Here is a 24479-nt window from a genome sequence, read left to right as displayed (position 1 = left end):
ATCCGCCTCCGGCTTCCGGGGACGTCACTTCCGCCGGGACGGCGCAGGCGCGGGGGGCGCCCGGAGGGAGGCGGCTGCGGCGCGGGACGGGCGGCTGCGTCTCCACGTGCTCCTCGCGGCGGGTTGAAACCGTTGGCGGGCGCCGGCGGAGAGGTGAGGGGCGGCGCCCCGGGAGGCTGGGGCTGGGGGGGCGGTGGGCTGGCGCCGGCGTTTCCACCGCTACACCCCTCCTGGGGCTTTCCCCGCGGAAGGACGAGGCGGGCCGTTCCCGTGGCCTTCGTCCCGCGGGCAGCGAAGAGCCTGGTCGGAGGCGGGAGGTCCTCGCGCAGGGTCCCCGCGGGGCTGGGCTGCGGCCGCCTCCAGTCGGGCCAGCTCGCGCTCCCCGAGGCCTGGGGGGCTGCGTCCCTACGGGGGCGGCCTGGGGCCGGGTGCCTGGGGGTGCCGGGACCGACGGAGGGCGCCCCGGCCGCCGCCCGCGACTCCAGGCCTGCCTCTAGCTCCGTGTGTGACCTGCGAGTTAGTCCTCCTGCGCCGCCGTTTGTCGGTCTGCGAAGGGGACGAACACAGAACCTGAGATCTGCTGCGAGGATTGCACGCGCGCAGACCTGTTGGCCACCCAGGACGGGGCTGCCCGCAGCACCTGCTTCCGGGGAGACTGGGGAACGGCGTGGGGGTACTTGCACCGCTGACCTCCCTGCGGAGGGCTCCTTGGGACTCACCCAGCACCCCCCAGGCCCCAGAGCCTAGCACAGCGCGTCTGACCCGCGCTAGACTTGCACGGATACCGATACACCCAAAGGGATGCTGGTGATGTAGTCCTGGGGAGGCGGGGGACATGGCTCCACGGGCCCGCCTCGGCGCGCCCATCTGTTAGGTGGACATAGATGTACCTGCCTCACAGGGTGAGTGCACATGGGGAGCCCCGTCACCCCGCAGGCTGAGGCCACAAGGCAGACTGTGTACTCCTCTGTCCTTCCCTCGCGCCATACCCTTCGTGTCTTGGAATTCCACCCCTGGAAGGGGCTCCTGGCACCTCGCTTCACAGATGGGAGGACCCGAGGCTAAGAGGGGACAGTGACTTGTCGGAGGTCGTGGGGCTCACTGGGAATTGCGCGGTGGTTGCCAGCCTGCCCCATAAGGTGGGCTGTTTGAGGTTTAGGTCTGCGCCTCCATGCCTGTGCGAGAATGTTTAAAGAATAGGGAGTGTAGTGTTTGCAGAAATAAACAATATAAAAATGTAGAGGCAGGAAGGTTTAAAAAGAACTCTAGAACCCAGTTCTAGAACTAAATATGAGGCCCTTGTATCAGGTAACAGGGTGGTGGAGTACGTCCCCATTGGGCAGGGAGCCAGAGGACATGAGTGAATTTATGAAGCCAGATGAGTGATTGAGGGTCATGTTTAAAGAGACATGGGATTAGGAGGGGACCAGGTGTACTGGCATTGTTGGGCAAATTAATAGGTCATAGGAAATACTTTCTACTGTTGGGTAAGGATGATTCTTTCCTATCTCTTATCTTCCACACAAAGCTCTTAAGATAAGATTTTGGACCCATTTTATAGAAGAACAGAATCTGGGAAGTTAGGATAGCTTGAGGTCATTTTTCATTGGTAGATGCCTGCTCCAGCTCAGATCTCTGGCCCTGAGTCAACAACATTCAACCGAACAGGGCCACCATCCTGGTAAGAGGACCCCTGAGGTGTCCCAAGTCCCTCATAAGTTCCCAGCCCCTTGCTATTGCTGCCTGCTCCCCTCAACTCAGACTCATTTTCTGACACCTGACCTCAGTTGTAACAAGGATGGTATCCCTGCTCAGTGTAAAATGGAAGGTCACTGTAGAGCCTTTGCTGTTTTTGCTTTTTTTTTTTTTTTTTTTTAATTTTTCTTTTGGGATGGGGGCCTCCGGCTTGTGCTCACCGAGTAGTGGCCAAGCAAATGGCCAAAAACATGACAAGTCAAGAGAGAGGAGGCAGGGCAGGAGCTTGTCTCAGGCTACCTCTGCCACTCCCTGTCTCCAGCCTAATCACTTAACCTCTCTGAGCCTCCACTATCTCTTACAGATGCTGGGGTGGTAATGTGATAATACCTGTTGTAGAGGTGTTGGGTGCAATTCTGATTGTTAGTATGAAGTGCAGCTTTATGGAGAGCCTAGCGATCGTGTTCTGTAACTCCATCTTTTTCTTGGCTTGTAGCATGTGCTGAGAAGCTCATAAGGTGAACGGACAGTCAGAAGCTCACACAGGGACTGGCCTCCTTTGGGGAAGGCACCCAGGTGCATATGGATCCCAGTGCACACTCGGCATTGACCAGAGGTCTGCCGAAATGAATCACAGTGACTTAACTGGAGTGAGAACTTGAGTATGCTTTCGACCAGTCCACGAACACTGCTTTCTCTTTTCATGGGTCCCCATCTCTAGAAGGAAGAGCACACAGAATCTCTGTGGCTGGGCAACCCCCGTGGCTCAGCGGTTTAGCGCCGCCTTCAGCCCAGTGTGTGATCCTGGAGTTCTGGGATCGAGTCCCGTGTCGGGCTCCCTGCATGGGAGCCTGCTTCTCCCTCAGCCTGTGTCTCTGCCCGTCTCTCTCTCTCTCTCTCTCTCTCTGCATCTCTCATGAATAAATAAAATCTTTAAAAAAATCTCTGTGGCTATCCTGAGCCAGGAAAGGAAAAGGGGATCTTTATTTAGCCCCATGAAGCATGCCATCATGTCTTTACATGGTGGGCTAAAAGTTGAAATATGTAATATCTGAGCCCTGTGGACAGGGTATTGTAACGTCTTAATGCAACTGGCTTTCAGCTTTCCAAATTGCCAAAAGTATAAATGTTACACATTTACCAAAAACATCCATTTGAAAGTTTAAGGTTCTTTCACATTTACTTAGTTTTGTGAGATTTGTGTAAGTTTAAATTTTTAAGGCAGTGCTTGCCCTCTTCCATTAGAGGGACTGAATTTTCAGAAGGCATCTTTTTGTAAGTTTGTAACATTTACACTTCTGCAGTCTTAAGCCTGCTAAGACTTGGGCCACCGTGTCCAATGTGCAGTTAGGTGGTTCGGAGCTTGCTGTTCTTTGCACTCCACCCCCCTTACAGACAGACACACAAGTGTTTACTGCACACAGGAAAGGTGTTCAGATAAGAGGTGTAATCAAGGTGACTCTTGGCTAGTGCCGGGATGTCTTTGGGGCTCTAAGTAAGGGAGGGGTAAGCTCCTTACAGACCTTATCTCATTAACAAGCAGGTGGCCACACTGTTACTGATTCAGATCAAGTGTAGAAATGCATCAGTGGCTCTAAGAACCTGAGGCTCTCAGAGACAGAGTTGTGACTTACTTCACAAGCTACCTATTCTGCTTAAAAAGAAAAAAAACCCACTAGATTTCTAAATATGAACATTTGCCACAAAAGACCAAATGAAAATCGTTGTAGGGGTATTTTTCCAGTGGACATGTGACCAAATTCTAATCCTCTTCTGAATTGATGTTTACACCATGTAGGCTAATCCCCAGAGAGATAACATGTTTTGCACAGATATTCCAAGCATCTTTTTTGTCAACATCACTGGCTTCTTTCAGTTGATACGTTTTGTTTCCAGCTGTCCTTCCCAGGCCTTTCATCCCTGACCTTCCTTGACAGACTGAATCTCCCAGTTGGATCTCAAAGCTTGCCGAAACCTCCCTTCCTCTCACCCCCTCGATCGAGAAACAGAATGGACCTCTGCAATGAAAGTCAAAAGGCTCTAGGCCATAGCTTAAGCTTGAGGGGGTATTTTTCCTGGTCAGATTTCCTAACAAAAGTGCTTTTAAAATTTCCAGCAGATAATTTGTCTTAACACAGCTGCTTGTACCTTGTGGTTATGATGGCCATCCATTTCTTGGTGACTAAATGATTTGCTCTAGTTTGTACACAAAAGTGCTCCCACAGACTACTGAATAACACGTTAGTTCTTGTCTGACCTTTGTTCTCTCCTTGTGAGGCAGAGTGGCCGATGATATCATTGCCTGCCATTGATTGAGCATCCATCTGTGCAGAATGCCAAGCTTGGGGGGAGCTGAGTCATAGTCCACATGATAGCAACTTCCCAGGACTCCTGACTAGTTGACACCAGATGTGATAACCTTTATGATAACCAGATGAGAGATGGTCACAGTTGCCTCACATCCCAGAAGAATCACGTTTGCTTCCCTCTAGATTGGGTGTTAGCAAGGCAGTAGCTGACCATATGCCCTCCCTTGCCAAGCTGATGGCAAGCTGCGGAGGGGAACACAGAGCCGTGGACCTGCTTTCATATGTGGAATGTCAGGCAAGCTGACATCTGACAGTGCCCCACAGGGCAAGGGGCTTCCAAGAGCGATGGCTGGGCCTTTGTAAACCTGGGGTTGAGGCCAGGATGTACATTTCCATTCAAGGCTGAATGGAAGGGAACAGCCCTGAAAACTTCCTTATGTGTGACCTCTCTGGCAGTGACCCAGAATATGGGAGTGGAGGAGAGAGTGATTTCGTGCATGGAAACTCTCTTGTGAACCCAACTGCTCATACGTGCTGAAGGATTTCTGTATAAATCAAAGTGCACCAGTTTATTTGACCCTTACCTTCGCCTTTATAAGGACGGAGAAGATGGTGGGTCAAACAGTTGTCAGTATTTTTGCTCTGAAACTTATTTCTAATGTAAAATGACAGTAATCTTTAAGGATGTGATTAAAAAATTCTGTAGCCATGGAAAGTTACTGTGACTTCCATAACACTTTCAGATGAATTTGTTTTGTTGAGCACAGTAGGGTCTCCATGAAATCGGTAAATGGTAGTTATGTATTTGCAACATATACTAAATCTTGGGGCAGTGCTTGGGACACGTAGGTTTGTGAATGCCTTCCAGTAATTCAGCACCCAGCAGCTGGGACACCTTGATATATATAATTCCACTTCTTTATTGATCTGATGAGAAGCGACATGAAGGAGGCCCCTCCCTCACCTCCTCCTTGTCCACTAAGACCAAAGAGCACATCCTTATATTTAACACCTGTGGCTATGTAGTCATGCCTGTGTGAATGTTTTTGTGCTTTGAGAAACGTCTAGACCTTGATTTTCTAAACCTTCCTAAACTCCCCACGCTCCCCTTACTATGTTGTTCTTGTATTTGGGGATCTGAGGTAATTTGGCAGTTCACATCTAAGGGCAAGGGGGGGGGGGGGCAAAGCAAGCTTCACCTTATTAGAAAAGGTGGACATTTTGCTTAATGCCCCTAAAACTTCTCCCCTAGAGCCAGCCTGGCAAATTTAAATCCTGGTTTTGCTACTGTGTGACCTTGGGCAAGTAACTTAATCTCTCTGTGTTTCCATTTGTCTTGCAAATTGTACACAATAATAGACCTCCCCTCACAGGGTTGCTGTGAGGATTAAATTTAATACCTGTAAAGCTTTTAGAATAGGCCCTGCACAAGGTAAACATCTGCTTAACAGATGTCTGCTATTATTTCTGTTAATTATAACTTTACTTACATGCTGGTAGAGTTTTATATAGATTGCTAATCAACTTTGATTCTGTTCTTTGTAGCTATTTTCATGTGAAATTCGGGTTGAAAAGTGAGCTGTATGATGGTTTATTGGGAATAGAAGTTTCAGATTACAATGATAATTATTTTTTCCTTTCTTTTAATTTTCTCTTAGGACAAGACTTCAAACCTATCTTGGATAGAGAATAGATACTTACCCATTTAGGTAAAAATGGTATTTTTTACATGCAATGCATGTGGTGAATCAGTGAAGAAAGTACAAGTGGAAAAGCATGTGGCTGTTTGCAGAAACTGTGAATGCCTGTCTTGCATTGACTGTGGTAAAGATTTCTGGTAAGTTCTACATAATTCATGTAGATCATATTAAAGGTCCAGACAAGTTTTAGAAGCCCTGGCCCCATGAAGGCTTTAAAAAAAAAAAAAAATATATATATATAGAGGCAAATTTGAGGAAAGAAATTAAGAAAAAAAAGTGCTTTACAGCCTATTTGCTTCCTAAGGACAATCCAAAGAGAAGACAAAGGGAAGGAGGATGGGGATGTCTGGAGCATGTGGTCTGTCAGTGGCACTCAGCGACACCTCCTTGCTGCCATTACCAGACCCTAAGAGGTGACCACCCAGAGTAAGGCTTTAGAGGAGCGTGGTGTGCTGGTCACACTGAAGAGCTGGATTTATAAACCAGAAAATGAGTTGACTTATTCACAGTAGCAGGGGAAAGGGGAGAGACTAGGTCCCCCTAGAAGTTCAGGGTGATGGTAAGAGTGAGCTCCTGGCCCCCAAGTGTGTCAGGTACTTCCACTGAGGGGTCTCTGGAAAGGTGAAGACTAAGGACTGGGGGTGAGACAGGTCTTTGACATGCTTATCAATTCTTTCCTAAGGTGGGTCATTATTTGCTGATGGCTCACCGCAGTTTTAACACTCTGTCCCCTTCAGCACATGGGTTAAGTGCAAAGGCAGCTTTTGGTGCATTTGCTTCAGTGTCCTCTGTGGTGTTTGGATGATATTTGCTAACAGTCCATTTTAATTTCATTCTAGAGCAGTGATTTTTTTTTTTAAAGCAGTTTTGGCAACTGCTAAAGTCTTTGTTCATACCTAATCCTGGGAGGAAACCTGATCCATAAAACAGGTGAAAGTTGGGTTGTTTCTTATTGGGGGACTTTGCCCCCAACCTAGTCCCAGACATTTCCCAAGGATCTTGCAGTTTCAAAATGATCATATGAGACAGAATTGAGTCTCCTTGTTTACCAAGACTCACAGATGTAGCACTTTTCAGTGATAAGATACCACCATTTTACTGCAGCTTTTAACTTACTCTACAACTAATTATTGATGGCCTACTATCTTACCAGAAAATCATACAGATATTGTTATTTAAGCTGAAGCCACCCCATTGCAGATAATTTTTTTTTCTTTCTTACATACTATATATAGTCACTTAAAAAAATACTGCCTTTCAATTGAGTTTAAGACATTTGTACATTAAAAATGGGTGGAGGGCAGTCCAGGTGGCTCAGCGGTTTAGCACCTGCCTTTGGCCCCGGGGTGTGATCCTGGAGTCCCGGGATCGAGTACCACATCGGGCTCCCTGCATGGAGCCTGCTTCTCCCTCTGCCTCTCTCTCTTTCTGTCTCTCTGTCTTTCAAGAATAAATAAAATCTTAAAAAAAAAAAAAAAAAAAGGATGGAAAGTTTGATGGTGGTCTTTATATTGAATAATTTGGAAGAAGAAAAATGTGCCTGATGAGGTTATAAGCATAGTAAAACTGGAATGTAAAAGGTAGGGGCAGCCTGTGAGCATTGGATGGAGCCTCCAGTTGGAGAATCAGTCTGACGGTAGAACTTTCTTTCACTCTGAAGGGGTGATGACTACAAAAACCATGTGAAGTGCATCAGTGAAGAACAAAAGTATGGTGGCAAAGGTTATGAAGGTAAAACCCACAAAGGTGATGTTAAACAGCAGGCATGGATTCAGGTAAGGCCCTTCTGGTTCATCAGGTAGCTTCTTCTGATATCTTCTACTTTCTCTGGAAGCCTAAGAATATATGCATCATATGTGCAGATGAGATGCAGAAACATCATGTCTTGGAACAGACTGAAGTTAAACAACTAAATCATGACAGAGTTCTTTCTCTGTTTAATACAGTTGCAGTGTATTTTGTCTTTAATCCATAGGCTTTGCAGACTTGCAGAAACAATTTAGAATTCTCACGGTCTTTCCCTTGGCTACAAAACTGAATGGAAGCTTTCTAATACTTACCTGCTTTAAGTATAAGGAATTTTCTACTTAAATAAAGTGGAAACATGCACAGTAAAAATGGCAAAAGCAGCAAAATCCCTAATTGACAGGTATACCTTCCAGAATGGTACTTACCACTTACTGAACGGATAGCAGAAGGAAGGATCAAAATAAAAGGTAGGAGATAAAAAGGACAAATGCCGTCTTTGTGGAAATTCTCTATTCTAGAAACCAAATAAATAATAGTTAACTCCCTTTGATGATAGGGGTTGAAAGTGAGTTTTCTGGTATTCACTAGCTTACGGAGTCAGCAAGCTCCTGGGAGGGAAAGTCCTTCATCCATAAAGGACTAATCTGCCCAGTGCAGATTGAGAAGCTAGTGAAACTTCTCCTAACTAAGATACATAGGCTAGTGGCATAAGCCTCACTATTGGGCTCATGCTATATGTTAATCCCCCTTGAGAAATAGATAATGTTCTATAGGCCTCAAGCTTGAGGTACTTGGGTGTATGAGTTCTGTCCTATGTTGAATGAAATTCTCTACAGGCAGGGTCAGCAAACCACAGTCCACCACAGCCATGCCCATTTGTTTACGTATCATCCATTGTTACTTAGAGCTGCAAGGGTGATGAGTAGTTGGGGCAGAAGGTTTGCTACCCTCTGCTGTAAACTGTCAGGCCTTAGTAGCAGCGTCTCTGTATTATAGACAAGAGTTCTCCTTCAGGTTCTGTCCTGTTCCCCCAGTCCACTAGCCAGCTGATTCCTCCCTAAACCCCTAGTTGACAAGTTACAGATGGAACAGACTAAATGTGATACACTGGGAGAATAAATTCAGCCTGCTGTGAATGAACTCTCTGGAAGTGGATTCAGGGGTTTTGTGTTTTCTTTAAATTCTTAAACTCTATAGTTTTAGAGACAAAATTTTGGAATCTTGTCAGTATTAATGAGTATCCTTCTAGATGTCTCTCTGCTTACCCACAGATGGATACTACGGTCAGGGAGAGATCGCCCGCTTGCTTGGGTCACAGTGTTTTCCTTCAAACTTTGTCATTAATGCCCTGTTCTCTTCTGACACCGTATGCCACTCTGGCAAGTGCCCAGCCCACTTGGCATCTTCCTTATCGATGTTTGTGTCACTGTCTAGATTTGTTCTGCCTGAGTGCCTAGAGAATCTTTGTTTCATCCTCCTCTTAGTATCCTGGACCCATTTTTTCCTGGTCTGTTTATATATAGCTTTCATTCTTTCCTAACACAGGGACATTGTCCGTTTGTTGTTACTTGTCCTTTTGTTGGCTTGTGAGTGACCATCTTTCTTATGTACTGTTCTTGTCCAAACTATAATAATTGTCTTTTTCCTCTGCCTTCACTGAGATTGCCATCAGCATTTTCTCTAGGTCACTAATTTAATTTTCATCTTTGTTCTGTTCTTGCTATTTATTTATTAGATTTATTTATTAGATCTTAATGCTGCCTGTCGCCTTGGTCCTCAAGTAATTTCCTTGTCTGTAATACCATTTTTGTCTGATTCTTTTCATCACTTCTGGGTTATTTTCTTTATTTTCCCAAGGTTTTTTGTTTTTTTTTTTTTAATTGTGGCAAATTAGACATAGAGTTTATCATTTTAACCATTTTTAAGTACATAATTATGTACCTGCACATTGTGCAGCCATCACCACCATCCCATCTCCAGAACTTTTTCATCTTCCCAGACTGAAACTCTGTCCTGTCAAACACTACATCTTCACATCTCCTCCTCCCCCATCCCCTGGCACCCACCATTGTGCTGTCTCTAGGACTTTGACTATTCTAGGGATTTCATATAAGTGGACTCACATAGTATTTGTTGTTTTTGTGACTAGCTTATTTCACTGAGCATGATGCCTTCCAGTTTCGTCCATGCTGCAGCGTGTGTCAGAATGTCCTTTCTTTTCAAAGTTGAGCAATATTCCATTGTATGGATGGACCATATTTTGTTTATATACCATATGCTGACAGTTACCTCAGTTGCTTCAGCCTTTGGCTATTGTGGATGATACTGCTGTGAACATGGGTCTACAAATGTGTTTGAGTCCTTGCTTTCAGTTCTCTTTGGCATGTATCCAGAAGTGGAATAGCTGGATTTTTAAGTTTTTTGGGGAACCACCATACTGTTTTCCATAGTGGCTGCACTATTTGACACTCCCACTAGCAGTGCACAAGGGTTCCGATTCCTCCACATACTCCCCAACACTTATTTTTCAGCTTTTTTGATAAAATAGGCATCCTAAGGGGGGTATAGCAGAGTATTTTGCTGTGGTTTTGATTTGCATTTCCCTAATGATGATGATGATGAGTAGCTTCTCATGTGTTATTGGCTATTTGTAATATCTTCTTTGGAGAAATGTTTATTCTAGCCCTTTGCCCATATTTTAATTGGGTTGTTTTTTGTTTCTGGGTTTTAGGAGTTCTTTATATATATTTGGGATATGAATGCCTTATCAGATAAATCATTTGCAAATATTTTCTCCTATGCCCTGAACTGCCTCTTCACTCTGTTGACAGTATCTTTGATGTACAAAAAATTATAAAATTTTTATGTAGTCCAACTTAATTTTTGTTGTCTTTGTGCTTTTTTGGGGATCACATACAAGAGATCATTGCCGAATCCATTGTCATGGCACTTTCTCCCTGTTTTCTCCTAAGTGTTCTATGGTTTTAGCTTTTAAGTTTGGGTCTTTGATCCATTTTAAGTTAATTTTTGTACATAGTTAGAGTTCAGCTTTATTCCTTTCCACGTAGATACCCATTTTTTCCAGTACTGTTTGTGGAAAGACTGGTCTTCCCCCACCGAATGGTCTTTTCACTCTTTGAAAATCATTTGCCCATATAGGTGAGGTTTATTTCTGGGCTCCCCATTGTACTGGTTGATATGTCCATCGTTATGCCAGTGCCATGCTTTTTTGATTACTCTAACTTTGCAGTGAGCTTTGAAATCAGAAAGCATGAGACTTCCTACTTAATTCTTCTTCAAGATTGTTATAGTTATTGTCCCTTCAGATTCCATGTGAATTTTAGAATAGAGTTTTCTATTTCTGCAAAAAACCACAAATGTCAATTGGATTTTCATAGGGATTACATTTGAATCTGTACATCACTTTGGTTAGTATTGCCATCTTGTTATTAAGTCTTCCAACCCACAAACATGGATGTCTTTCCATTTATTTGTGTCTTTAAATTATTTCCAATAATGTATACAGTTTTCTGTGTACAAGTCTTTCCCCTCCTTAACAAGTATGTTTATTTTTAAGTATTTCATTCTTTTTGATGCTATTATAAATAGAATTGTTTTCTTACTTTCCTTCTCAGATTGTTAGTGTATAGAAATCTAGAACTTAATTTTCAAGTGTGGATTTGCATCCTATGACTGCTGAATTTATCGGTTCTAATGGCATTTTTTTGTGGAATCTTTAGGGTGTTGTACGTGTTAAGACAAAATCATTTATGAACAGAGATGAATTTACTTCTATTTTGGATGCCTTTATTTCCTTTTCTTGCCTAACTGCTCTGGCAAAGACTCCTAGTACACTGGTGAATTTGTAAGCATAGATGTTAATATAAAATCTAGCCTTGAGGGGCAGCCCGGATGGCACAGCGGTTTAGCACTGCCTTCAGCCCAGAGCCTGATCCTGCAGACCTGGGATCGAGCCCCATGTCGGGCTCCCTGCATGGAGCCTGCTTCTCCCTCTGCCTGTGTCTCTGTCTCTTGCTCTCTCTCTTTCTGTGTGTCTCATGAATAAATAAAATCTTTAAGAATAAATAGATAAATAAATAAATAAATAAAATCTAGCCTTGAAATGAGAAACTTCTAGCCATGGGAAGGATGCTTAATTTGTCTTTCATGAAGCTCCTGTGCCATTTGTTTATTATTTTTGTTTCATCTTCCTTTTTTGTAGAAAATTAATGAATTAATAAAAAGACCCAATGTCAGCCCCAAAGTGAGGGAACTTTTAGAGCAAATTAGTGGTTTTGACAACGTTCCCAGGAAAAGGGCAAAATTTCAGGTATGTATTTGCTCTGCTTTCCCTGACTGGAGGGGATGTGTGGCCCCTTGGTGACTGAGCTCGCATTTTCCTGTACCTGTCAAAATAGAACAAGTGGGGTTTGTTTTTCTTTTTGTTCCTTATAGAACTGGATGAAGAACAGTTTAAAAGTCCATAATGAATCTGTTCTGGAGCAGGTGTGGAATATCTTTTCTGAAGCTTCTAGCAACGTAAGTCGGATCTAATTTTAGATTTGTAGTGTGGCAAAAGTGATTAGTAATAATGAAATGGGAATGTCTTATTTTTGGAGGTCAAGACAGCCTTCTTTTGCAGAGAGCCTCTTTGTGCCTTCATTTATGGGGAAGAATAAACTGAATGTACTGCAGAGAAGATTTCCTTATTGTGCAGAGAAAGGTATTTAATCCCAATGTTTGATAACAGTACCAGCTAACATGAGACAACTTGGGTTAGAAATCAGGCAGTGGGATATAATGGAAAGAACAGGGGCTCTGGGTGTCTGACAGACCTGGTTTGAATCCCTGCTGTGCTGTTGGCCAAATGTTTGATCTTGGGCATTTTATTTTACCTCTCTGAGCCTCAGTTTCCTTGTCTTAAAGAAAAGCGGGTAGTCCCATTCATGCATTTATTCAGTACTTGGTGAGCACCTGATCTGTGCCATGCCCTAAACAAAAAATGTAAAATATCACAGGTGGCAACGGTGCCATGAAGAGAAATAAACAGTTGAGGACATGGGAGTGACGAGGTGTTCTTTTAAGTGAGGGGCCCACAGAAGGCCCCGTATATGTTAAGGCATTAAAGCAGCTGAAGCTATTAAAGCACCTCTTTCTGTGAGTGTTTTGTATAGTGGGTACCTGCTGAGCATCTGTCTCCTTCCCTCTGGGGAGTGAGAACCCCACTGACGTGATTCAGTCTGTCACCTGTCAGGTTCGATCTGAGAGACCCCTGGATGTGGATTACATGCAGAGAGTCTCGGTTTGATATCCTATGGCCACCTTATTGGTGATGCTGTTAATTTAAAATTTTTTCCCCATGTATTCCACCTGCACCTTGCTTATATCCCATTTGGAGACTTACATCATTAGTAGTTTTAAAAATGACAGTGGGATTTTCTGACTGTACTTTATTCTACTCATATTGCCAGGAGTTGACTGACATACACAGAATAATTTGGGCAGCACATTGGGATAACCGTGACACTGTCCTGGCATCTGTCTCTTCCAGAACATACAGGTTGGGTCTTTGGCATCTTAGAACTAGTCACGTTGGTGCCACCCTTGCATGGGGCTGTGCTAATCTTCTCTGCGTTATTCTAGTTGTAGTACGTGTGGTGCTGAAGTGAATGCTGTAACCAGTCATTTAATTAGTATTTCTGTGGCACCTGCTTTTTAAAGGTTACTTCCATTATTTTAAGTGAGAATCAAAGATTTGGAATTACTTAGTACACTGCAGAGTTTTTTTTTTTTAAGTTTTTTTCTGATTTCCCTTTTGAAACTGTGAACATATTAAGAAGTAAATGAATAACCAGTATGTAGCTTATGATAAACTGAACTCTCTAACTCTAAAACATGGCTTATTGCCATTTTGCCCCTGTCCTATGGACTTCACAGCACATCTCTGTGTGTGGCAAAAGCAAACGGCCCTGTGGCCCCATCCGTTCATGCCTCTTGGTGTTTATCCAGCCAGCTAGAGGCCTTTTGTCCTCTTCTACTGGGCAGCTTTGTCTGCTCCAGCACAGAGCGTGCCTGGTCCCTATGCAGGCAGCTGTCCTCAGGCCAAAGTCCTGCCATTGCAGAGCTACGTTCCAGTGTGGAACAGGCGACCACATGTGGGTCTGGGCCAGAACAGCAGGACAGGGCGTGGGAAGCACAAGGAAGAGATAGAAGGCAGAAGGAGGGATGGGAGGTGGGAGGGGCTCTGTTAGGAAAGAGGGTCAGTGGAGGCGTCACTGAAGAGAGAGTCTGTAATGAAGTAGAAGAAAGGTGGGAAAGGAGTTCGTCCCCCTGTTACAGAGTGGCTGCCAGATGGGGCGACTGTCTGGGTGCAGAGGGGAGGCAACAGCTAGAGACATGGTCGGGATTGGGTAGAAGGCAGGCTGAGGTCTGTGGCTCTCAGTGGGCATAACTGTGCCTGACTCTAAAATAGGAATGAAATTGCAGGCCAGGAGTGAGGCGACTTTGTCTCTTCTTTCCTCCTGAGTCTGGTTTCTGAGCTCATTCTCTGCCTGCCCCCATGTACCTGGCGTGATTGACTTCTCTGAGCTGCTGGGGACATGGCAGCCAGTTGGTTTGCAGTCCCTCTCCTAGGGGCTGCACTCGCGGCCAGGGCTGAGCACTGAATGAGGCCAGAATCAATTTCTTTGGCTCAGTTGGGGGTGGGGGTGGAGTAGGAGCGCTCACTCCTTGCGACCCAGTCTCCCAAAGGAAGACTGGAGGTGACTCGCTTGTCCCCTGGCTGGTAACCAATGAAGATGGGGCCGGGGCACAGGACTTAGGTGCAGAAGTCCAGCGGTTGCCGCCGCCTCAGTCCACTCCTTACTGAGCATCACGAGCTGCTAATAAGCATATGACATTACTTCCCATTTTATTCGCACATTAGCTGTATAAGGTAAATATTACTACCTTCCATTTTATTGGTGAGGAAATCGGTTTGGAGCAGATAAATAACTTGCCCTGAGTCACCCGGCTAGTAATTCACAGAGTTGGTGCTTGAACCCAGGTCTGCAGATGCACAAATCCTGTGGTTTCTGCCACACCTGAGTGCTCATCTTCTATCAGGAGGAAAGGTGAAGAGTGAGCCAGAATTGAAGGTCTAGCTTAAGTGACATAAGGATTCTTTACTTTTCCAGTAGAATGAAAATGCCTGTTAAACGCAGGGTGGAGTGTGGGCTGGGGGAAGTTTATTTTGTATTTGATATACTTACTGCTATGTTTTAGCTCTTGGCAGGGGGCTGGGGGTGGTCAGAGTTATAAAATGGTAAGTAGTAGACCTTTTTCTTGAACAGTTTGCTCAGTTGACACATGCAGTGATGTGAATAACAGTCTGGAGTATTTACGTGTCTCTCGGTTTTGCTTTGTAATAAGGAAGCAGTCAGTAAGGGTCAAGCCCAGCAGCCACTCGCCCAGGTGGCCAGCCCGCCCCGCGCAGAGCTCTCTGCCAAGGTTCTAGCCGTTGGAACAAATGACCCCACAGAAAAGCAAGCAGAGGTAAAGAAGAATAAAAGAGAAAGGAAGGAAGAAAGGCAGAAGAATAGAAAGAAAGAGAAGAAAGAACTAAAATTAGAAAACCACCAAGAGAATTCGAAAGGTCAGAAGCCTAAGAAGCGCAAAACAGGCCAGGAGGCTGGAGAGGAGGCCCCTGCCTCTGCAGGGAAGAAGAGCCAGAGCAAGGCGGGTGAGGCCAAGGGAGCCGCTGACAGAGCTGAGGAGGGAGATGGCGAGGAGTCCAGGAAAGCCCGGCCCGGGAAGAGAAAGCAGAAGCACTCGGAAGGTGTGTGTGGCTAGCGTATGCTCTGGGCTTTGTCAAGTATATTGTGAACCAGTGAGTTGGGGCCATGTAAAATCTGTTAGACCTCACGTTTGGACCATAAGGCAGACAGCTTTGGGCTCAGGCTAGGCAAGTGCACCCCCCTCTCCTCACCATGTGCTCCTATGACGGCAGAGGAGGAGCCCATGGGGTGGGGTTGCTTGGGCAGTGGGCAAGATGACACGGGTGTTCAGGTCCTGGCCACGCATGCCTTTCATTAAATGGTAGCTGCTACCAGAAATGCTCATCTTTTTTTTTTTTTTTTAATCTTTTTACTTACCTAGATGACATAGAATCTAAGAAGAAAAAGATAAAGTTCTCAGGACCTTCAGAGGGTGGAGAACCAGAGGACCACGAATCTCCTGCAAAAGGTATCACTGCCATTATTTGGAGAGGTCTGCCCTCTTGGGGTAGAGGGGAGATGACCCAGGGCCTACCTGCAGATCGGCCCCTCCAGATGAAGGGAAGACTGAAGGCAGACTCAGGGTGCAGCTCTCGAGGAACCAGGGAGCGCTCTGTGGGCCACCCTCCAACCTCTCTCTAGCTTTAGGGGTGAAACTGTCTGGACTGGAAATACATGATCTTTGGAGCAGAAGATAAACCCTATATGGCTTTCTGAGACTGTGTTCCCTTTCCCTTCTCCCTGCTTTCCTGCCTCTGCTCCTCTCACTCTCCTCTAAGTGCCTGCCACACTGAGCTGTTCCCTCCCACCACTGGCTCTTCCCTGCGTCTCCTTACTTGGAACTCTGTGACCACCGGCTCCCTGAGCCAGGCTGTGTGCTTGTCAGAATCCAGTCCTTGGCCTTCATGGTTCTGCTAAATGCTGCCTCCTCCAGAGCTGCTCCCTGGGGTCCTGCTGATCAAGAAGAGACTACAGGATTCAAATGGGAATCAGGGCTTTATTAATGCAGGGTCAGTAACTGCCTAAGCTGGGTTAGATATCTTAGCTTGGAACCCACCCACTCCTGACTTGGAACATGCGAGGCTTTTTAAAATTCATTTGTTGTTTTAAAGCAATGGTAGATTCACGTGCAGTTGGAAGAAATACTAGAGACCTAGCTATCCATATATTCTCTTCCTGGTTTCCTCCAGGAGTCATACCCCATACAGCTAGGAATCTCCACCAGGGTGCCGACACTGATACTGGTCATGGACGACGTTTCTACTGCCATGGGGAGCCCCGCTGTGGGTCCTTGTGGAGCCATGCCCAGTTCTCCCCTGGCAATCACTAGTCTGTCACCATTTCTGTCATTTCATACTTGCAGAACGTTACCCAAGTGGCATCATTTAGTATGTGAATTTTTGAGATTAACTCTTTTCAACTCAGCCTTATTCTCTGAAGATACATCCAGGTTGCTGCAGGAATTGGTAATCCAGTCTTAATGTTCATTAAGGAACACCACATGGCATGGATGGGCTAGTTTGTTTGACCATTCATCTCTAGAAGGACACTTGTGGGTGGTTTCCAGTCTCTGGTTGCTATGAATAAAGCTGTGTCAGCATTTATGTACATGTTTTTGTGTGGAACACCCATCACTTTTTCTGGAAGAAACACCCAGGAGCACGTTGCTGTGTGGTGTGGTGACTGCACTGAGTTTTTAAAGAAACTGCTGGCATTTTCCTGGATGGCTGTAGTGTTCTGTATTGCCCCAGCAGCATGAGATGCACTCGATTGGTTTTCCCACGTCCTGGTCAGGCTTTGGTGGTGGTTGTTTTTTTCTTTGTTGTTTTGTTTGTTTGTTTGTTTGTTTTTTCCCATTCTGCTAAGTGTGTAGTAGTAGCTTGGGGTGACTTTAATTTATCTGTAATGATGATGAACATCTTTTCATGTACTTACTTGCCATCTGTGTATCTCTTTATTGAAACATCTGTTCCTGTCTTCTGCCCATTTTCAAATTGGGTTTTCTTTCTTACTGTTAAGATCTGAGAGTTCTTTACATATCCAGTCCTAAATACTAATCCTTTGTGGGATACATGATTTGTAAGTTTTTTTTTTCCTTCAGTTTGTATTTTGTCTTTTTATTCTCTTAGCAATTTTTGAAATTTTTTTTCCCTTTTTTTTTTTTCCGAGAGAGAAAACACACGAGTGGGGGAGGGGAGGGACAGAAGGAGAGAGACCTCCAAGCAGGCTGCACGCTCCCTGTAGAGCCTGACAAGGGGCTCGACCTCAAAACCCTGAGCCAAAATCAAGAATCAGACACTCAACCGACTGAGCCACCCAGGCACCCCATTAACAGAATCTTTTATGGAGCAAAGTTTTTAGTTTTGATGAAGCCTGATTTGTAATTTTCCCTTTAACAGGTCACACTTTTAGTGCCAAATCTGAGAACTCTTGGCTTTAGCCCTAGATCCGAAAGAGTTTTTTTCCAATGATTTTTCTCCATGTTTTACAGTTGTTTTGTATTTTACTCTTAAGTCCGTGATCCATTTTGAGTAGATTTTTATGTAAAGTACGAGATTTAGTACAGGGTTCGCTTTTTTGCCCAACAGTGTATGATTGTGCCAACATCATTTGTTGAGAAGGCTTTTATCTCCTTGAATTGATTTGTACCTTTGTCAAAAATGAGCTTGGCATATTTGTGTGGTGCTATTCCAGGTTCTTAATTTTGTGTTATTGACCTGTGCATCTGTCCCTACTACAGTCTTGATCAGAAGTCTTGGAATTGAGTAACTTATTCTTCCTACTTTATTCTCATAGTGGTGATGGTACTTAGGATGCCTGCCTGACCCACTCCCTCTAAGAGCAAGTTCCTGGAAGGGGAGTCAGGCTTGCGATCTGACAGGTCAGGCACCTGCTACTCGGTAGTGTCAGGGCTGGTTCACTTCCTGGGTAGCAAAATAAATGTCACACAGAGGGTTTCCTTATCCCTCTGGTAGTGACACTAAAACCAAATGTTTTACATGTTATTCTTTATATTGTAGGTAAATTCAACTGGAAGGGAACTATTAAAGCAGTTCTGAAACAGGCCCCAGACAATGAACTAGCAATCAAAAAGCTAAGGAAAAAGGTATGGTGCACAAACCCTGGTATAGAAGCTGGAGAGAGTCCCTTCTTTATTGTAAGATGTATAGTTTTTGGTTTTTTTCTTTAATTTCTTATCTATTGCACATTTGTATCCTGGTGATTTTCAAGCTGCTCACTAGCCCCTCAGGGCTGATGGGAGGGAATTGGGCGGGATCCCATCATAGTTCCTTAGCCAGAACAGTATTCTGTTATATGTGAAAATTACTGTTCTCGATGTTTTGCTCTTTTGCTTATTCCAGAGCAATTGTTTCTTCTGGTTTTGCTTTTAATTTTGTGTCACTGTGTGACACACATGCAGCAGGTGTTCCTGTATGTACAGCTGCCTGGATTTCCATAAGCAGAACGCACCTGTGTGATCAACACCTGGGCTTCTTTCATTTTTTACTGTTGGCCTACTTCTGGGTAATTTTAGGTAGATTTTCAGGAAAAATCACCCATTTGATTTTTGTTTTTCTTTGTGAAGGTCTTGGCGCAGTATTACGCAGTCACGAATGAACATCACAGATCGGAAGAGGAGCTCCTGACCATCTTTAACAAGAAAATCAGCAAGAACCCCACCTTTAAGTTACTAAAGGACAAAGTCAAGCTTTTGAAATGAGCATTTTTATATTTGAAAATTTAATCCATCCTGTTGATTTCTTTCACTACTGTTTATAAAATATGTAATGACGTGTAACAACTCCCAATTTTGCTTTCCAAAGCTGTATTTTTAAGTTAAAGAAAAAGTCTATTTTTGGTAGAACTTTTAAGAGAAAATATATTCTTATCCAAAATTCTAAATCTGTGGTGGTGAAAATTATTGTACTTTAAAGAATACTTTTACTGTGGAAAACTTTTAAAAATGTAGGAGTCAAAAAAAAATGCCTCCTTTGCTCAGACTAAAAAGTATTTAAGTGCATCACTTCTACACAGTTTTAATGAGAGGTTTTTGTGGGTTTGTTGTGTCATTCAAATATGTGAGTTATGGTCAGGACAGTCCTGTTTTTAACGATCGGTGCCTCTCCGGAAGGCCCACTCTTGAGAGATTTCTCCGTAAGGGTCTGGCCCATCCTCAACCATGGCCCTGCCCCTCTTCAGCCTGAGACACTGGGGGCGTGGCCCGTAACCACGTTTGGGAAATCACCCAGGTGAGACGGAGCCTGTGACTTAGCTGTGTTGCTGTCACAGAATTCCGACTGGACCGAAATGCTCTCAGAAATAGTGTTCTGAGTCCTAGTTTGATGTGCTGGAGGAGAGCTGTGTTGTACCACTTGTTGATGTTTGAGTAGGCTTTGCCCACAAGAGCCCTTAAGAGCTGGTAACATTTGTTATTAATCCCTCGTTACAGGTGAGAGCAAGTGTGAGAGGGGGATTAACAGGAGTGGGGGCAAAAAGGCAGACAGAGCCCGAGGAGCCAGCTTGTCTCCCAGACTCAAGCCCCTGAGCTCAACAGGGGATGTGCCGCTGTGAAGATGGGATTCAGGGGCACTGTGTTGGGATGAAGGCTTTGGAATTGGTCCTGGAGTCTGGTCCTGGCTTGGTCCTTTAATAGTGAAAGAACCTCACTTTTTTCATCTGGACAAGGGGGCACTGCAGGTTCCTCTTGGTCTGTGAGTGAATGAACTGATGCATGTAGAGTGCACAGCATGGTGCCTCAAACCCAGCTGTCACTACTGTACCTTTAACAGTAGCAATTTTTGAGCCATGAGAAGCTTTAGACATTCTGAAAAGCAAAGGGTAAAGTGAGGCTTGACCCGGACCACATACCTCGTTAGGGACAGAGCAGAGCCCAGCTGCAACTCCTCTGAGTGCAGTACAGGATGCTTTCCTGCTTCCCTGTCCAACCTGGGCATGGTCAGGGGTGTAAACCTACTCCCCCCAGTCACATGTTCAAGTGCAAGCTCCATAGCATTTTGTGGTTGAGAGCTGTGCTGGGTTTTATCTTCTGAAAAGATTTATTTAATTTTTTAGAGAGGGAGCATGTGAGCACGGGGTGGAAAGGGAGGATGGGGGAGGGGCAGAGGGAGGGAGAGAATCTGCAGTAGACTCTCCGCTGAGGAAGGAGCCCACTGAGCGGCTGCATCTCATGATTCTGAGATCATGACCCCAGCCAAAACCGAAAGTCGGACGCTTAACTGAGCCACCCAGGCACCCCTTTACTGGGATGCATTTAAGGCAAATTTGGGCAAATGTAGCAAAATGGACTACAACATAGACTTCTACCATGACAGAGTCCTCGTTTCTGTCATCCTGTTAACCAAGTTCTCAGGTTAGAACTCGCTGGCAGCACAGGGCAGAAGCGGGGCTGACTGCTGCTCAGGAATGCTAGCAGAGTGCCGGGGGCTGGGGCTGAGGGATGGAGGGGGTGGCCCCTCCTTCCCCTCAAGCTCCATGGGGGTGAGGAAGCAGGGCCAGCTCTGCTGGTTCTGATGGTCCGTGTCAGAGAGGGGTCTTCACGGGTGCAGTTGGCGGTGGTAAGGCCTCCCCCAGCGTGCAGTCGCGCCCATGGGCCTGCCTGTGAGCGTGATCCACAGACCATCCCCAGTCCCTGCACAGAGACCACCCTTTGGTTCTGGCGGTCACCTGCCTGACTTGGACTCCAGCACAACACTGGAGCCCTGGGGAATTTAGTGACCCTCTAATGATTTGTATCTGGCTTTACAGCTTCACTGTGTCCATGTCGAGTGTAAGACCGAACTCTACCATATTCTGCCTATTTCCATGCTGGTCTGCTGGGTGTGGCCCTTGGGCGTCCCTAAACCCACCAGGGATGCATTCTGACACTGCGGTTTTCATATGGGACACCTTTCTGGCACTGCCTGGCACTTGTCAGCTGTGTGCACTGCCGTTTCCCATGGTGCTGCTGAGAAGCAGGATTTGGGAGGAGATGGGCTCTTCCCAATGTCTTGTGTGCATTCATTTTTGTTTTTCTCACAAACATGTTTGAACCTGAATCCTCCAGGAGCCCCGGGGCTCTTGTCATTGAAACCGAGAGAAGCCATAAGGACTAAGGAGGTAATTCTAGAGTTCCCACCCTGGGCCAGGCTCCACGCTGTCTTTAGGGAAGGGGAGGCAAACAGCCTTGAGGCAAGCTCAGGAGCATGTCATGGAGGTGTACTGGTTGTACTGGTCTACTGGATGTGGGCCTGGGGTAGAGGTAGAGGGTGTTGGGTCATTAAGAGCCCCCTGAATTGATTATTGAAAGGTGCTTCTCACCTACTTTCTATATTATGTCATCTTTCTCCTCCTCCTGCCACTGCACCCACTGTCACCTCCAGACCTCCACCCCCACCCAATATTGGAGACAGCACAAGGTGATATGCTCTCAGTGGGGCTCTGCGTGCCAGAGTGGAACCAACGATGAATCCAACTTTGTGTCCTACTAGCTGAGGGCCCCTCCTGGGCTGGTTATGTAGCCTTCCCGAATCTTGGGGGTTTTGTCTGCCCTGACCCCTGGGGTAGACAGAATGGAATTAAAATGCTGCACACAGGTGTCTGGGTATATAGCAGACGTCTGCAAATATTTCCCCTTCAAGCACACGAAGTATGCCCAGGTGGCAGGTTCACCCCTGCTTGTCTGAGGCTCTGGCTTCGGCCAGAGTCCCCACCCTCCAGGCACCTGGCTTTGCCAGTACACAGTGTTCTCCAAGTGACTGGCCCACAGCAGGAAGAGCCCAGGTGGCCGGTACCAGGCAGTGTGGCACTGGTAAAATGAGATCCAGGTCGATTCTGAAGTAGCACTCTAGTTTATAATTCATGTGTCAACATTCTCCAGGACATGGATGCAACTGTTAAATTGCCCGACAAACCTAGATAAGTTAAATTTTTAATGAAACTTTCTACTGAAGCATCCATACAGAAAGGTAGAAAAACCTAAATGGACAGCTCAATGAGGTTCACAAAGCGCACACACCTGTGCCACGACCACCCAAGCCAACAAAGCAGACTCTGTAGCCCAAGGGCAGCCATATGCTCACTTCTGTTGGCATGCATTGGCTAGGCCAGGTTTTGAACCTCAGGTAAGCGGAATTCTATGGCAGTACCTGGCCTCTTTCACTCAACATTCGTGAGATTCACCACGTTGCTTCATAGCAGGAGTTTACACTGTCTTTATGGATGCCCAGCACTGATGCGTTCATCTGTTGATGACACGCTTGGCTTTCCCCAGGGGGGCTGGATTACTGACGAAATCGGCGTCCTCTACAAGCCTTCTGGTACAGGTAGGATACTTTTCCCTTTCTGCTGAGTTTGCCAATGAGAGGGACCACTGAGTCACTGACTACATTTCAACTTTAAGACATGCAGCCCATCGATTTTCTTGCGTGCTCTTACTAGTGAACATAGCCAACTTCTGCGCGTGAGGGTAGATGAGTTTGTTTTGCCCAAAGGTACACTGAAATGTAGTGTTTCTCAAGTTTCCATCTCTGTATCTATCTTCTCAGAACAGCTCTGTTAATTCAGTGCTGTCAAATCATGGGGCGGGGAGTGGGGTGGGAGTGGTTACCGCTAGATTACCAAGCTGTTGAAAATGGTATCTCCCAAATTTTCACAGCAGATTTGTCTTGAGTGAGGTTCAGTCAGTACAGCAATCCCCCCTCTTAAACAATGACATCTTCTTACTCTACTATTGCCCTTTTAGCATTTAAAGAAAATCAAGATCTTGTTCAGCTCACTTACTAGATTTTTGAACTTGTGTGATTTGGGGTCAGCCCTCCCTTCTAACTATCCGTCTTGGGTACCAAGCAGTTGTATGTGCTGGTAAAAGAGAAGTTTCCTTGTTTGTGAGTGTGAAGACTCATCTAGCTTTTTTGTGATGGGATCCATGGAAGCTTTAACTTATTCCCTTTGATATAAATGATGAAACTGCCCCTTTGGTAGTTTAAACTGTTATTGCTGAGTAAACTCATATGTCAGAGTTGAAAGGTCAGACATGGCTCAGAGGTCAGGCTTTTGTTTGGCCACAGAGAAGGTATTGTGAGCTGCTGAAACCCTACCTTTGCTGCTCTGCCTTCCCAGTGACCTCAGGCCGACTTGTGTTGGAGGCCCTCGGTAGTCCATAGATTAGATTTCCCTACTGTAGATCAAAGGTGGGTAAAGCCTCAGCTCTACTGGGGAGTCTCCAGCAGCACTGCTCCTGGGACCTGGCATCAAGTTTGCATCGGGATTCTAATGGTAACGTTATAGGGCAGCTCTGCTCCGACCAATTTTATGCTGAACAGAGAGCTATTTTACAGCTAAAATTGAAATGACAATCCCTCTTCTAGGCTTCAGAAAAAAAGTTAAGGCAACAGAACTTTCTCAATGTTAAGGTGTCCGCCCCTAAAAAATTGTCAGCCTCTTGGCATTTGTCACCATGCACGCAATTCTAGCTCAGGTGCTATGAGAGTGGGCATAAACTTTTATAGCACTTGGGTTATTTTTCACTTAATTTTTCCATATTTCATGATACTCCACAAACGTACCTGGTATTCCATGATCTGGGAGTAGTTTTTGATGCTGTTCAGTAGTTGAAAAGTTGGGTAGTATTTGAACAAGTTTAAGAATCATGGGTTAAGGGTGCTGGTTGTTCCAAATCATTGTCATGACGTCAGGCACTGATCTCGAGGGCTCTCTGTGCCAGGCTGTGTCCGTCCCTGGAACCAGGTCTCATTCCATCCTCATCAGAGCCCTGGTGCAGTGATTTGTGATGTGGCCTTGCAAGTGGGGGCTCTGCTCTCCACCACCAATCTCAGAAGGCTGGGATTTTCTCCCCTTGTTTTGTTTTTATAACGTGAGGTTTCCCCGGAAGTTGTGGCCATGGTATTGGGGTGATGCCCAAGGAGGGGTACAGAATCCAACTCAGTCTTGGCGAATGAAGAGTCCCCAACCAATACAACCTTGGAATGCCTTCATTTTCCTGAGGTTGGCAGGAGGATTTCTCTATTGCTCTGTTCAAAGTGTGTGTGTTCATAGATTTGTTTTTGTGACTTTCATGACATCAGTACTCGTGTTGACTCCCTTAAAGGAACGACAGGCTGATTCTTACCAGCATAAAAGCAATGCCCAGTTTGCACTTCTGTACTACTGTCTGGCATGCCTAAGACTTCATGCTAGCTATAGCAACTAGATTTTGTCTGGCCTATTAATGCTGGTCAATTGATGGTAATTTTCTGGTGTTCTTCAGGATTTGG

General features: G+C 45.4%; 1 protein-coding gene across 1 annotated transcript; it reads left to right on the top strand.

Annotated features, from left to right (window-relative positions):
• The first annotated feature begins 32 nt into the window (after positions 1 to 32).
• LYAR (Ly1 antibody reactive) lies at positions 33 to 19110 on the top strand. Its single transcript, XM_025998290.2, has 9 exons — positions 33 to 153; positions 5663 to 5841; positions 7365 to 7479; positions 11676 to 11783; positions 11909 to 11992; positions 14864 to 15269; positions 15590 to 15676; positions 18228 to 18313; positions 18794 to 19110. Exons 2-9 carry the CDS (start codon positions 5720 to 5722, stop codon positions 18926 to 18928), a joined length of 1143 nt encoding a protein of 380 aa, XP_025854075.1. The 5' UTR covers positions 33 to 153; positions 5663 to 5719; the 3' UTR covers positions 18929 to 19110.
• The last annotated feature ends 5369 nt before the right edge of the window (positions 19111 to 24479 follow it).

This window comes from Vulpes vulpes, chromosome 14 (assembly GCF_048418805.1).
Source record: "Vulpes vulpes isolate BD-2025 chromosome 14, VulVul3, whole genome shotgun sequence".
Lineage (NCBI taxonomy): Eukaryota > Metazoa > Chordata > Mammalia > Carnivora > Canidae > Vulpes > Vulpes vulpes.
This window is presented reverse-complemented; position numbering and strand designations above follow the sequence as displayed.